This window comes from Daktulosphaira vitifoliae, unplaced genomic scaffold (assembly GCF_025091365.1).
Source record: "Daktulosphaira vitifoliae isolate Bord-2020 unplaced genomic scaffold, ASM2509136v1 Scaffold_4, whole genome shotgun sequence".
Taxonomy (NCBI): domain Eukaryota; kingdom Metazoa; phylum Arthropoda; class Insecta; order Hemiptera; family Phylloxeridae; genus Daktulosphaira; species Daktulosphaira vitifoliae.
This window is the reverse complement of record NW_026099575.1, coordinates 34,335,591-34,351,385: the sequence shown is the minus strand read 5'-3', so window position 1 is coordinate 34,351,385 and position 15,795 is coordinate 34,335,591. Positions and strand designations below refer to the sequence as shown.

Here is a 15,795-nt window from a genome sequence, read left to right as displayed (position 1 = left end):
ACATTGTAATTGACAAACGTCTATAAAATTACAATAATATAATTAATAATATTGCCTTTGAAGTATGTATATGATACACATTGTGTTTAATAATCATAAATGCATGTTGGATACACCTGGTTAAGAAGTTTATGATGCATCTAAGAAAATGCCAAGTGAAGATTAGTCAATGAGTGAATCAACAAGAACAATAAAATTCAAATGACGTCATTTAAGAATATTAAATTATAAGTGTTTGTTTAGTAATCGGTATTAAAAAAATTGAAAGCTGATAAAATTTAAATTAGTTAAATTGATTCTTTGTTTAACTTACTTAGATACTAGTGAAAAGAAAGAAAGATGTATAAATATATATATTTTTAATAATTACAATTTATGGTGCTTCATAATTATACAATGTATATATCTATATTTAAAATGATATAATTAAGAAATTAACACCAACCTAGTTATCGACTAGTTGCGTCTTATTGTTTTTAACGCGTCGATGGACAAAATCATATATTACGGTTATAGCAGTAAAATTAAAATTCGACTATTCTAAAAATATTCTAAACTATTCTAAAAATTTCATTACTGATAGCAGTAATATTTTCAATGATCTCTTATGAAGGAGGAAGTTGTTCTGACCCCATGCATCTTATAAAACCAGTGTTTGTAAAATGCCATGTCATTAACTGTCAATCAAAAAATTGTTTCACAGTGAAAATACTATTTCAAGGATGTAGTAAAAAAATACTCCACATAATATACTTCCAATTATTATAAAATAATTTTTTTTAAATTAAAACCATTTTAAAATTTATTGATTGACATTTGGTAAGTTTTTATCTTATCATACAATCATATTAAAATTATTAACTTCAATAGCGAATTATATTTTTATATAATTTTTTATGGTAATAGGAGAATTATTTGACACCTACATATAATTACGTAAGTTATTCGGTCAATATTACTGAATTTAATGAAGGAATATTAGTTGGCTGAGTAATCAGTGAAATGCTAGACTCAGCTAATTGTATAACTAGTCTACTGCCAAATGAGAATTCAATAAAAAATGCTTTATCCAAAGAAAATAAAGTGGAATGTTAAGCTATAAACATTATACATAGTAAAAGAAGAAGGATGTTTCACAAAATAGAATAGATTTATATTCTGACTACATTATATTTAATTAACATAATTATATGATCTATATTTTATAGTGTGTAATAGCAAATCCGTATTATCGAAAATTTTGTCATGTTGAATAAATATTATTAAATAATATATTTTATCATTAATTTTGTAAACATAAACATTCAAACTCATACAATCTATAGTTATTACCGTTTTTACTGCATACATGCAGTAAAAATAATGACAGTAGTAACTTTTTAACATCACCACTGTTACTATTATCTGACTTATCACACAACCGTGTTATGTATTTGAATTGTTTTATTCCAGCATCTTACTGGTCGTATTAATACTGGGTAATCCAATGGTTCAATATTACTAAACGAATGCTGGTAAGAAAGTTAAAATATGAATGGCTTGTGACAGGTTTTCCTGCAGGAATTTCCGATTTGTCATAAAAAAAAGTTAACCATTCATTATTATATACCCGTGCACACTAGTCTGAAACGAAGAAAGTCATTATCATCGCTTTCCCTAGTTCAATGAAACAAAATAATATGCACCGGATAATATTATTCTTCAATGCCTTATAAGGTTAATATAACTTGTTTGAAAACCACCTTGCCGTTGAATAATATTGAAAAATAACTTAATCGGAATAATTGATCTTGATTGTACTCATTTTTTCTTATTTATAATGGTTTTCATTTAAGTTAATAATAATTGAAAATCTGTATTGATTTTTATTTTTTATGGTATTTTTAAATTAAAATTAGCACCAGAGTTTAAATCATTACGTGCTGAAAGACAGTAGTTATAACTACTATAGTTAATTCTCTTAATAAATAAAATATAGAAGTACTCATTTATTGAGTACTTCAAATAGCATTTTTATTGATTGAGAAAAATCATTTATAACTAAGATATTTAAATTACATACATATTGTTATTTAGTTTAACATTATATTTTACAATATTATTAACCATAAAAACTTCTTTCTCTTAAATACTATAATAAAGAAGTAAAACAATGGACCAAGTATTTGGTTTCTAGATCCATTGTTTTAAAGCTGAATTGTATAATTGTATATTTGGTGTTACAATATTTGAATGATATTTCAAAAACAGGAAAAATTTATTTAATTAAATTATTACAAAAAAGCAGATATTTCACTGAAACAAAGTACTCCATTGAACAAGTTCCAATGAATGCCTCATAATAGCTCCGCAAAACTATTATTATTATTTAACTTTCTTAGAATATAAAACAATGTCATAAAAATATTATTCATTTGTTATGTTATTTTATATAACATGACAAATGTTTGTATAACTATTATGCTAGTTAAAATACCGAAAAGAACTTCTTAGCGCAATTTCCTGGTTTATGTAAATTTATACATAAAAAATTGAAGATTCTACAATTTATAAATTTTATTTGTAGTTTTGAAATTGTAATATAAAAAAATAATAAGTTGTTACTGTGACAATAACAATCCTTAAACCTTAAAATCAAGTAACTTACCAAGTATATCATATATTAGAGATGAAATTTTAGAATACCAAAGATTAATTTGTAATAAATAAACTATAGTAATTTTTAGCTTTGATGTGTAGCTGAGAATCTATTGATTTTACTCTGCTGTTTTTTTTATTTGTGCAATTTTACTCGATTCATTATACACTATCCACAGTTCTTACTAGACTGATTTTGCTCAAAAATATATCAAAAGATAATAAAAATCAAATAGGAACATACTTTTACATTATTAAATAATGAAAATTATATTCTTATTAAATGATTTCCAATTGAAATTGCAATATTAGCTCGTAATAATTTGTTAATACTATTTCTTTCATAATATAAACTATTAAAACAGAATTTATTTTTTGAGATAATATTGCAATTGTAATTGGAAATCATCTCCGGAGTTTATGAAATTAGCAAATGCCGAAAGAATACTAATATTATTTCGGTTAATATTACTATCAAGAGCTTGAATGTCTTCAACTTTTATTTTTTTTTTTTTAACTTGAACAGTTTTCTTGAAGTATGTTGTGGTTAGTCCTTATTGCTACCAGTTTCTATACCATATCCATTTTAAGTTTATTTTAAGATTTATGGAGTACTTCGCCAAAAGCAAACCAATTTATTTCACGTGATGCGGATGAACAAGGTATACTTAGTAACCTGGAGGCAACTGAACATAGTGGATCACTAGTTTCCAATAATTTTTACCAAATATCAGAAGAACAGTGTTCATTTGTTTCATATTGTCATTGAGTATAAATAAAAATGGTATTATATCTATTTAATAGATAGTTTTATATCATTAAGTATAGTACACTCAACGATAATATTAGTAATAATATAAAATAAGAGGTTACTGTACATTAACCAACCTAAAACAGTGTTTATATATAGTATCAATTTTTAAAATACTTATGTTATTTTATTCCAAATTTTCTTAGATGTCAGAAAAAAACTGTTTTTTTTTTTTCTTAAAATTCTTGGATATATTCTCTAATATTGATCTTTAATTGTGCGCTAATTTTGTTGTTGTTTTAAGACAGTAATTGTAATCACAATCAAATATTAATTAATACTAATTTTAAAAATTACCTCAAATCTATCGGGCTGGATATCAACTATAGTTAAATTTTAATTTCTGACATAAAATTTAAAACGGATTAAGATTATATTTAATTCTCATTTTTTCACTATATATTTCTAATTGAATTTACATCCGTCTCATTATATAATATTATTTGAGTGTGATTCACATCGTAGATCCTACATGAATCATCTCTCGGCATTGTTTACCTTCTAAGTTTACCCCCAAACAACTACTGTTACGTCTTATAGATAATACGTTAGAGACTCTATACTATGCGTTGGGATGGATCATTAGACGTTTTACAATTTAAAGATGATAATAGATATAATGGTTGAAGATGTAATTTTTTTTATACTAGTTATTGTATGTTACGATTACGTTAATAATTAAATATTGTTTTTGTGAATTAAAAAAAAAAACGTTTCTATTGACTATCTGTATGCGAGTAAAGTCATACAGTATTTTCCTTGGTGGATGGAGTTGATGGCTTCAAAGAGGAGAAATGGTAATGGCCGAATATGTGGGTCACCCGCCGAGGCCGGAACAAGTTCAAGGAGGGATCCGCCAAGAGTGAGAGAACCGGTTGAATTCGATGCAGGGGCATTTACCTTGTGTCAGTCGTATCAGAACTCACCGAAAAAGAAGACGATCATCGCTAAATTTTATACTTAATATAATATTCGTGCTAATTATTTTGTCTTTTCATAAGTATACTTAACACAGTTGTGATCATCAGAAAAACAGCCTATAAAACAACATTTAAGAGATTTCAAAGCAGGTAAATAATTAATCAAAAACATGCTTTACTATTCTAGTAGAAATATATTAACTTATGTATTAAATTAAATTTTTGTCGTCAAAATTAAATTATTATTAACATAATACTTAAGTAATAGCTTGGTTAATTTTTAAATAAAATGTTGCTTGTAAAAAAATACATGTAATAATTTGCTATACATTTTTTAGTTAAAGTTAAAAAATATTGAAAATGTTTTATTTTTAATTAAAAATACTTTTAGAAATCTTAACGAACAAATTTTATTTAAAAGTAACGAATGGTTAAATATAACTTTTTTAACAGAATTTGGTATTAGTACATATTCAGTTTATATCAGTGATTTTAATTTGATGTAATTTAGTTACGAGATACTTTAACAAAGTATAAGGGGAATTTCATAATCCGTAGTAAAGTCTTAAATTAATAGTAAATGTCAATTGAATATCAGCTTAACGATATGTCTGACTTGAAATATGATGGCAACGTCGTATGTGATGAGGTCGGTGCGAGATGATTTCACCTTACTTTCTCCCAAACAGCTATGTGTCATAGGCACAAGTATCGGTTTCAATTATAAAGTGAAATTCGTATGGAAATGAAAATATGGTTATTTAGAATTTGTTGTGGTTTATTGGTACACGCGCGTAAAAGTTTTGGAGTATTTATAGTCTTCGGAATATTGATGAAATAAATAATATGGAGAAAAGGATAACATTACAAGTTCTCATTGAACAAATTCCGTTGATCCGCGCGAACGTCAGATGCGAGCATAAATATAGGCCAGTGAAGTTTTTAAAGCTGTAGTGAGATTATAAACAATATAAAACACAATGCACCGGAAAAGTCTTTTACTCGTGCACAGGTATGCATTATTCAAACGAAAGTAACCGAGAGTCGTGTTAGTCGAACAGAAATGTGGGTTACTTGGTTGCGGACTGCGAGTGCGTGACATCGTCAGCGGCAGAGTGGTCAAGGTTAGGTGTGGGCCACTTTTGGTCAGTACTCTTCCGGAATCTTATAGCATAATTAATTTAATGATGATAATTGTACCAGGAAGCGTAATTTTTTCGGGTTTTCGACCCGATTGAGTTCAAACGTGTAATAATAATTAGGCGTTCATTATTCAATTAACCTTAAAACGAATACATTAGAATCTATGATCCTTTTTACAAGGATCCGTTGTGCGACCATTTGGATTAGACAAACTGAACACCATACAAATAATTTCTTTCGATTTTATTTCAAGAACTGGAAGTGTATAGTTTTTTTATTTAATTAATAAAAAAAAAGAAATTTCTTATACTACCTATTTTGCGTTAATATAATTTTAATTATATTTGCACGAGATTTAAAATGTCAAGAATTCTCTCTATATATTTTAAATTGTCACAAAATATTGTACATTTATTTTTCCTCAATAATGTAATATATTTTCACAACCACAAAACTTGTCCAATGAATCATTGTTCTAACCAGCTGTTATTTATGAATGGTAAAGATGGAGAATCGTAGTTTTTTATTGGATGTTTGTTTATTAGAAAGTGATCGATTATAGATTTATGATTTATGATTATAGCAGTGATTATTGATTACTTTTTTAGACTCGAACATCATTTAAGTCGTGTTAAATTATTTGATTATTATACTGTACACCCAAAGAAAAACCTCAATCAAAATTGAAAGAGAAATTTTATCAAGGGTTTATGATAATGTTTTATTAATATGAACAAAATAACTATTCTTATAAATAATTATTGTTCAAGACAAGAAAAAAAAATATCATATTGATAAATATATCATTGATTCAATAGTAATGATATATTTATCAAATTGAACAATGAATTTATTATATAGATCGAGGTTTTTCTCTGGGTGTACGTTAGAAATGCTTAAACTAATATTTCGGGATAATTATTAATACAAATATATATTATGAAAATAAATTTAAAAAATTGGAAATTTCAATTATAAATTGATTTTTCTAATAATTTTAGAATTAAAATCAATTATTATATTTTATGTAACTATTTTAACTGCGAGTAACAGGGATTTAAAATATTTAAATAAAAAACTATTAAAAAAGAATAATATAATAGAACAATTAAATTAAAAAACTAAAAATTTAACAAAGTTTTTTCTCAAAATAATTATTTAGTTAATTAATATACACGTATAGTAAAATTTAGGAAACTGTTAATTAAAATTTTAATTAGGATTGATTTTTTTAAAACAACGATCTTAAATAAAAATAATTGAGGAAATTTCATTGTTAGAAAGAACTCAATTTTTTAATACTATCACATGAATAATAGTAAGCCATTTCACATTCCGTTATCATAGAAATCGAGATTCATTCACAATTTACATGACATACATAAGCCTTGTCGATTCTCTTCTCTTTGTACTTTCATTCGTGGATCATTCGAGCAAGAAACGCTAGGAGATCAATAACCCGATATGTGCATATTGATAATGCATTTTGCTTTTAAAACAATTGGATTTCTGACGTTTTTTCTTTTTTATTATGAAACACACTTAAACATACGAAATGTTATATAGTAATACTTACTTTTTACAGACGCGCGATATGTCTAGACAGTAGTTGACCGATAATTATGAAGTACAAGACAATGCAATTAAATATAAATGAGTCTTTACGTTCAAAAATACGTAATTTTGTGATTTTTTTCCTTATCAAAATAACAGAATTACTTTTTATTTCAACACACAAATCATTTATTTCGATGTCATAATACTGTATACCAAATGTTTAAGTACGCTGTATTTTGATGATATATTTGTCATGTTATAATAGAATATATTAAAAATGTATTTTAAAAAAATCATAAACATTCCCTGTGGAAATATCGTTTATTATTACATTAAAAAATCATGAGAAATTTTCACTGAAAAATAACCATATTTAAATTTTTTTAAATCTATAGTAATTTATTCAACTTTCGAAAACTAAATGAACTTGTTAATACATTTACACTAATTTAATATTTGCTAACGAGTATTTGTCTTATTACATTTATTGGCGTTATTAAAACTTGTTAATTGACATTGTTTAAAATAATATCGCAATATTTACAAGTAATTTAATTTAAACAAACTAATTTTAAATCTTAATCAGAATACTTAATATATTCGTAGTATAGCAAGTGCTCCCTATCCTTTCTCTTGCAAATGGTTTTTCTTTACTTTCACAATTTTTTCTCCCTACGTGAGCGAACGCTATTGTAAAAAGTAAAGACACAATAGACAACACTAAACATAGACTATAAATCGTTTAATTTTTCAAATACCTCAACCAAAAAAATAGTAATCGGATATTGAAATCCGCAAATACTTGTTAATAATTCATCGCCACAAATGGTGAAAAATTAACCGTGAGGTTTATAAATAATTGCTGTTCACCAGCGATTAATATTCCAGGGAGCGAGTATATGAATGAATGGTGCGGCAGGGTCATTGACGTGACCGTTACCTATCAATCTTGAGTATGCAATACGAGGTGTTCGACCTCTGAGGAAAATAGTTAGATGACAAAACACGTTGACAGTATGTTGTAGAAAGCTGCTTGTATGAAATAAGTATATACACATTTTATTGAAACTGGTTTGCAGAAATGCTTCAGACATGTGTTATTATCTGAACAAAAATAAGTCGGCGTGAAATTTTAGCTAACGGCATACAATAACGTATATATCACATGGAAATCATTAGTTATAACTAATTTTTTTATATTATCTGCGAATAAAACTTATATATTCATAAATATACATCAAAGTACAAGTCAGAAAATTATTACCATTTTGCTCTTATAGTTTTAATTAACACGTGAAAATAAAAAGTTTACTTAGTATTTTAATTAAAATCTTCAGTATCTTGTCATATTATTTATCTACCAGCGGACCGTTACTTAAATTAATCTGAATACTCACCATCAGAGATTTCATCTTCGAGTTTTTCTATTTTTCGTTTTTTGTTTGCTCCTGTAGAACCATCATTTTGCAATGGCTAAAATATCAATTAAAAATTATATTAAGATTTTCGTACGTGTCAATTAAATATTTTATTTCGATAAAAAAATGAAATGAAAAAAACCAATTTTTATTAAATTCATATGTTTACAGATTAAATTATGAGCAACAGACAGGCCATAGGATGGGCCTTCCTGTGCCTGATGGGAACTCTAATTGTAGCACCCGCGTCCACCTACCCCAGTACCTCAGCTCAACAGCCGCTAGAACACCGATCAGCCCAGCCACAATATCACTACGAATCACAACAGCATCCCGTGTACCAAGCACAACACTATCCAGTCTACCAGCCCGAACAGGACGCTAGGAAATTTGTTGAAAAGCCAAATGCTAGCAAGAAAGTCGCTGCCTCTACCGCTGCAAATGGCGGAATAGTGGAAGATCGCAACGATCTGGAAGATGTGCAGACAAATTCCATTTCGGTATGGCGTCACCTCTACGGGTAGTCCTTTAGTCTAATATGCATTTCTATAATTTTTCGTTAAAATTTCAGCAAGGTATGCCCGGTATGTCATGGAGCAATATTCTGGGAGTGATCATGCAGATGTTATTCAACCCAGCATCTCAAGTAGGACCTAGCAAATCTGATGTTGTAGACAACGATCAAGTAAGCGATTATTACCTGATATTCTTATAAGACTATAAGAAAAAATAATTTCTCATTTTCATTTCCATGATACTTTTTAGGGTATGGTACATACCTCTCCATGGGCTAATATAGTAGCCACAGGTTTAAAATTATTATCGACATTCTTAAGTGGCGGCAACATTATGGGCGGTGATGGAATCGATAAGGTCGACAATTCTTCCCCGATGCAGGTAATATTATATGAATCATTGTAACCTTGTATAAATTTTTTATGTATATACAATTTTATTACACAAAACAAATGCTGATGACGATCCAATTTTTACTTAAAAAAATTAATTAAAATAAATAAAAATAGAAACTTTTATTTTTACAGTTTAATTCTTTCGGTTTTAGTAATACTAATGAAACTTTAAATCGTTTTTTCACCAGTTGGTAGTTAATTATCATAGAAAAACATATTTGAAACTAAATATGTGTTTTTCTGTTTAAACAAAATTGACAATTAAGAAGCAATGAAAAAATGTTTGTCAAAAATTACAATGCAATCTTTTATATTTTCATAAGATAAACATTATTGGATCGTTTTCACTTAGATTATAAATGCGGACCGGGGACATTTGAAAACACTCAAAATTGTTTATACATCTTCTATTCTCTATCACTATAGTATTTTTATAACTCAAATTTATAAAACACATAAAAAATGTAATTAGTTTTTTTTTTTTTTTTGAAATAGACTAATTAACTTTTAATAGTAAATCATACAGTTTCATAGTTTTATAGTAATATAGTACACGGTCTATTTTAATAATGTATAATTAATATGATTCACATAATATTCTTCAGTCAATAAGTTTTAACCCGAGATATTTCTTACAGTCTAAATGATGGATCAGAAAAATATATATATTTTTAATTTTTTGGAATGTTTGTTATATTTTAAAAATAATTTAGAATAATGATACTTTACAAATGTAGTTAATAAATCTATTGTAGTATCTTACAAATTAAAACATTATGTATTTAACGTTTGCTTTTATTATGTAAGGTAATTGATTATTTACTTCTTTTGCTTATCTGTTGTTTAGTAGATACATTTTTCGTAAAGAATATCAGGTGTAGTATATATTTAATTGCAAATTAAATTATAAAATAAAAATTTCCCCGGTTCTTAGTATCCAACACACAAGCTTTTTTTTTGTTATATAAAAATATGATTTAATAAATTGGTATGTGGTGGCACGGTACGTAGGGTGTATTGACGGCGGTTTTACCGACAGTACTCGGCATCAGGGATCCAGATCAAGTAGCCACCATGGCTAAGCAAGCTGGAGAGGTAAGAAATCTACACTCGCTTAAACTATTACCATCCTTTGCATCCATCTTGTCGCTTTGAGCATAAAATTGCTTTCGAATCTGATAAAAATGTTTTAATTTTTAGTTTAAAACTTTATTTGTTACGATTTTATAGTTCATCAACATTGTCATGAATCTTTTGGACGCTTTAAGAACCTCTTTTAGCCACAGATCTCTACACGCTAGATCTATGGGAAAGAAGGATTCGATGTCAGACGCAGCCGTAGCCAGTATTTCCTTTTTAAAAGTAAGTTTAGGTTAAACATACAATTAAAAGTCTTATTGATTAACAAAACAAAATATTTTTTTATTTTGTTCATAGGGTTATGTTAAGACAATGGCCACCTCTGATGATGTGTGCGCTCAAAAGTTTGTGTGCGAAGCCACCAAAGAATGCGCGGGTGAAGCAGGAAGCTCAAGTGCCATATACTGTCAACTCGGAACGTAAGTTTCATTAACCATATACACACGATATACATTTGTTTATCAAAATTTTAAATTATAATAAATTTTAGGTACGCAACCAGCTATATACTGCAAAAAACAAGCAATGCACCTTTTGAAGTTTATTACGATGCCGGCAGACGCGGACGGTCTGGAGAAGACTGTCGCCAACTGTACTTGGCTTGTAATGAGGTCTAAGTACGTTCAAATCTTCTAAAATAATAGAGAAACATACGCGTTTCTACGAATAAATCGATACTTTTCAGCGAAACCTCTCAATTTATCAAATTTATCACTGTAAATGTTCTATATCGATCAGAAGTAACGATCTCGTGTCCCTTCAACTTCACTTCAGCGTTTTAAATCTACCAAAACTGCAAGCTAATGATAAACTATTTATTTATTTTTTGTTGAATCTACGCAACGTTACAGAGCGTTAATATTTAATATTTTTATTCCTATTGTTCTAATGACAATGCATTTTGTATTATATTAGTCTGACTTATTATTTTATGTATATTTTTAAATTTATTTATATATTATTTATTTTAATTTATTATATAATTTTTAATAAATTATGCTAGGGAATATTTTGTAATTAAAAAGTTTTTAGTTATTAACCCTTATTCCAGTTGCGAAAAAAAAAAGGAAGATTACTCTTGCATGCTGAGCCGGAATAAGACATACATAGGCCCCGGAACGGTACCTTGAGATGTGCTTCTCTATGAAAGTTATCGTTACCATAATAAAGTGATAAATTAGTGACTAATTAAAGCTAGGCTAATAAAATTCGAGTTAAGTCCCAAGATGTTCGTCCTTTACTCCTCTTAAACAGGTTCTGCCTGTATGGGCCCTTTCATTAAAAACTGGTACTACACAATAGCTCAATATCTATATTGAGTATCGTATGCCGTTAAAAATAGTAATGTTGGAAAGCAAATATTTCAAAACCAAAACTTTTAGGAATTTTATTCATTAAGTTTACTGAATATTCACCTGAAAATTTTTCTATAAAAAATGATTTAAAGTCTTGCCGGAAAATATGGTAAAATTGTAGTATTTTTTACTATCAATTCATTATATTTACATAAGATTTTAAGATTTCTTTCAAAATTATAATGGAATGCTTATTTAATAGTATTTTGGTTTATCTTTTTTCCATAATATGTTGTTGTATAGATAATTAATATATTATGCAAAAAAAATTAATTTATTACTAAATTATTAATCGTAAAAGCTTGTAAAAACAACATAAGTTAAATATCATTATTTTTATTTCGTGAGTTTTGTTTAAAAATATGTTTTTAATCGTTAAAAATTATAAATAAAAAAAATCTAGTACAGTAGGGTGCGGCACAGTTTGACAACGTGACATAGTTTGAACAAGTGAAGATGATATCGGATAGTGACTAAAATCACTAACGTACAAACGCTTCACTGAAATTCTGTAAACAGTATTTACATTTTAGAAGGAATTGCTTTATTAGTCCAAAAGCTACATCAGTTCATATTTCCATATTGTGATTACAAGTTTTATGATTATACGTATAATATATGTTTAAATACTTTTTATAGTAATTATATTTAGTATGAAATTAATATTCAATAATTTAATATTGTAATTTTTACAGAAAAATTAAAACAAATTATATAATAGTTGTATATTTCGTTACTTCTATGTCAACATTTATTCTAAAAACTAATTTATCAAAAAAGAAAAATAAGAAATTATAATTTGTATGAAATAAATATTTAACGATTTAAATAATCATTATAATTTTATGTTAGTGTCAATTTAGTTTAGTTAGTTACCATAAATCATTGATAGCTATATTTTTTTTTAGAAAAGGAAGCCTTTTTCTCTTAAATTTTATTAAATTGTCATTAAAAACTATTTATAATAAAACTAACTCATTTCTATTATTTTTTTTTTGTAAAAGGGGACTAAATAAATGGACTTTATAAATGGAATTACTTATTTTCCTTCCTATATGATGCTATGTCAAAAATTCTATATAAGCGCTTACCATTGAAAATTCAAAGTTTTTATTATGCAATATAATTCTAAGATTGAAAATTATACCCATACTTAATGCAACTTATTTTAAAAATTTTTATATTTTTACCTGATAATTTGTTGAAATTTTACAGTTTTCTATTTTCAAAATATCAAAAAGGTAATTTTCTATTAATTTTTGGGCATCAGTTGAATTAGTCACCTGTAAAATTTGTAGAGTATTATAACATGGGTAAAAATTAAAGTGATTTAAAAAAGTATTGAAGATTAGGAGAAACGTCTACTGTCGGATTTCACTAAATTCAAGTAATATTATAATGTATATTAGAATAAATACATTGATTATTTGACAATTAATGACTTAGTTTTAATATTTTATACTAATTAATTAGTGTAAATATGGTTCATATCAATATGAATCGAACCTTAGATAACCTATGTGTTTAAATAATTTAAAATTGTAACTGCAAAGAGGGATATTTTTCTATTACTAATTTAAATAAAATTATACTTTTTTACCTGTAATGCGATAAAATATTGTCGTCGAAACATTGGATTTAAACTGGATCGAACCATTTCAGTAATGGAAGATGCTATAATTTGACAAAGTTCCTGGTCAGTTTTTTTATTTTTAGTAGTTAACTTTGACATTTTCAAAAAAAAAAAAACCTTTTTACAATGTATTGGGTAAAATATTGATTTGTTACATAATAACTCAAGAAAATGTAGAAGTATAATAAATCAGTTAAATATTCTTAACATGGTAGTGGTTAATTAAAATATTTCAAAACTTCTAGTTAAAATTTATTTTTAACACTATAAATGTTGATATCACCTATTAAATGACATGGATATTTCTCAGAAGTGTTGATTACATTATTATTCCATACATAATTAAATATTAAGGTGATTTAAATATAAGCAACGTTCTGTTTTTGTTGTCTACATTTTTATATTAAAAATATGAATTTTTAACTTACAATTTTTTGTTATTTTAAAACAAATTCATGTAATTAATTATAAAAATTCTATTTTCTATGTAAATTTCAAGTTGTTAAACTATTTTTTCAAGAAGAAGAGTTACATTAAAAAAGCAAGTCGAATTATTTAGTAAATTTTGAAACTTACATTAAATTTTTGGGTAGACTATGTACAATTACATTGAAGACAGCTATCTTATTATATTTCGTTTCAATTTTCAAAAATTGCCTAAGCACTATAAAATTTTCTCTATAATCTTAAAATACGAAAAATCATCTCTATAATTTAAATGATTGAATTCACAGTTGTTTCTTATATACACGATATAAATTCCTATACATTTTTGATATATTAATAAGATGATATTACATTTTACTTCTAAAAATTATCTTAAGAAGCATTTTAAGTTTGTAATATAATATATAATTTAATTACTTACATTAATATTAATATTTAAATTAGTATTTCATACAAGTATTTTTTCTCCTGAAATTAGATAATATTAGGAGTGTAACCCAAAATATTGATATATATATAAATTAATATTACACACTTTCATCCTTATTTTAAATTAAAAAAAAAATAGTTATACAGTGATCAAAAAAAGGAAAAGACTCAATTTTACTTGGAAACAATTGAAAATTTTCGTAAAGGAATAAAATGGTTAATTTAAAAAAAAAAACTACATTTACATGTAATAATAATGTTTTTTTTCATCTCTTTAGGGTTAAGAAACCTAAAGTTTAATTTTCTTTAATGGGAATCCCTAGTTTTAGTTTAATGATAGGATAAAAAAAATGTATACTTATATTTTTTAATTGATTAAATGTTTGCTATTGTTTGTTAAAATTTATTGAATTTTCTATTGACATTTTGATGATTTACATATAATAGTCGTCATTTCCTTATATTGTCACATAAACAAATTTTTAACGAAACTCGTTATCATATCTTGTCAATAGGATAGTAAAAATAAATAACCATAATTCAGATGTAACAGATTATTGTTGTCCTCGGTATATGAAAACCAAATTAATGATGGAATGTATAAATAAAATTGTTATAATAATTATAATTCTTTGAAAGTACTTTGAAAGAAACAAGTGTCTAATTGAATTAAAGTTTAGGTTTTTTATTAGGGATGAAAAAAAATTATTTTACTATATATTATTGTAGTTTATGAATCAAGCAATATTTTCCTTTACAAATATTGCAAATATTTTTGAGAAAATGGGTTTTATTCTTAATCAATTACTCTGTATTAGGTTTGTCAAAAATTTAGTTTTATTCAATTACTTAAAATTGTATTCATTGACAATAATAGTTGTTAGACTATGTTTTGTTATGTATATAGGTTTTAGAATAGAAATATCATTGACGCGGTCGCAAGGTGGACTCAATTTCTACAGCTGAATGATGGCTACGACACTGCTACTTCTACTTGACAACAGGTTGATCGCATGTGTAATGGCGGTTTACCACTTACTCAAGGAAACTGTTCGTATGATTATTATAATTATATGTATATATATATTAAATAAACTGCTATATTAAAAAAAAAAAAATATATTGTCTTAATGTATTAATCACTAATATTTATCCGAATGCTATATATATTATTGAATACCTATTACGTTATTTATTTAACGAACGAGAGGCTGTCGCCTTTACTGAATTTTTCGTGTTCTACGGAAATTAACAATCACACTGATAACTTTATATTTTTATCTAAAATGTTTCGAATTTTTTTTAACATTTTTTAATTATAAGGATTTGTTTAAGTGTCTTGCTAAAAACGAAATGAAGCATCTAATTCAAGGTACTCTTATTTAAGATATTTC

At 26.2% G+C, this 15,795-nt stretch overlaps 2 protein-coding genes and 1 long non-coding RNA gene across 4 annotated transcripts; 2 read left to right on the top strand and 1 right to left on the bottom strand.

The window, feature by feature from the left end:
- Positions 1-4,340: 4,340 nt before the first annotated feature.
- Positions 4,341-11,546, top strand: LOC126906377 (uncharacterized). Of its 2 annotated transcripts, XM_050686957.1 has the most exons (8): positions 4,341-4,518; positions 8,658-8,986; positions 9,058-9,171; positions 9,252-9,383; positions 10,409-10,492; positions 10,628-10,759; positions 10,835-10,956; positions 11,028-11,546. In XM_050686957.1, exons 2-8 carry the CDS (start codon positions 8,666-8,668, stop codon positions 11,152-11,154), a joined length of 1,032 nt encoding a protein of 343 aa, XP_050542914.1. In that variant the 5' UTR covers positions 4,341-4,518; positions 8,658-8,665; the 3' UTR covers positions 11,155-11,546. The 2 variants fall into 2 exon arrangements, with proteins under 2 accessions (XP_050542914.1, XP_050542915.1); XM_050686958.1 differs by lacking the exon at positions 10,409-10,492 and having other exon boundaries at positions 4,342-4,518.
- LOC126906380 (uncharacterized) lies at positions 7,564-13,748 on the bottom strand. Its single transcript, XM_050686960.1, has 3 exons — positions 13,493-13,748; positions 13,083-13,175; positions 7,564-8,541 (listed from the first exon to the last, which is right to left on the bottom strand). Exons 1-3 carry the CDS (start codon positions 13,622-13,624, stop codon positions 8,449-8,451), a joined length of 318 nt encoding a protein of 105 aa, XP_050542917.1. The 5' UTR covers positions 13,625-13,748; the 3' UTR covers positions 7,564-8,448.
- A 1,329-nt stretch (positions 13,749-15,077) lies between these two features.
- On the top strand, positions 15,078-15,519 carry LOC126906381 (uncharacterized). The gene is made up of 2 exons (XR_007704236.1): positions 15,078-15,219; positions 15,309-15,519. It is a non-coding gene; the product is annotated as an uncharacterized LOC126906381 (long non-coding RNA).
- The last annotated feature ends 276 nt before the right edge of the window (positions 15,520-15,795 follow it).

What these genes read in the sequence shown, in the direction of transcription:
- LOC126906377 (XM_050686957.1), top strand. Translation starts at nt 8,666, where the DNA reads ATGAGCAACAGACAGGCCATAGGATGGGCCTTCCTGTGCCTGATGGGA. An exon ending in ATGTTGTAGACAACGATCAA is followed by an intron (nt 9,172 to 9,251) that starts GTAAGCGATTAT and finishes GATACTTTTTAG; the next exon opens with GGTATGGTACATACCTCTCC. An exon ending in ACAATTCTTCCCCGATGCAG is followed by an intron (nt 9,384 to 10,408) that starts GTAATATTATAT and finishes CACGGTACGTAG; the next exon opens with GGTGTATTGACGGCGGTTTT.
- LOC126906380 (XM_050686960.1), bottom strand. Translation starts at nt 13,624, where the DNA reads ATGTCAAAGTTAACTACTAAAAATAAAAAAACTGACCAGGAACTTTGT. An exon ending in AATATTTTATCGCATTACAG is followed by an intron (nt 13,176 to 13,492) that starts GTAAAAAAGTAT and finishes CAAATTTTACAG; the next exon opens with GTGACTAATTCAACTGATGC. An exon ending in AAATTTCAACAAATTATCAG is followed by an intron (nt 8,542 to 13,082) that starts GTAAAAATATAA and finishes TTGATATTTTAG; the next exon opens with CCATTGCAAAATGATGGTTC.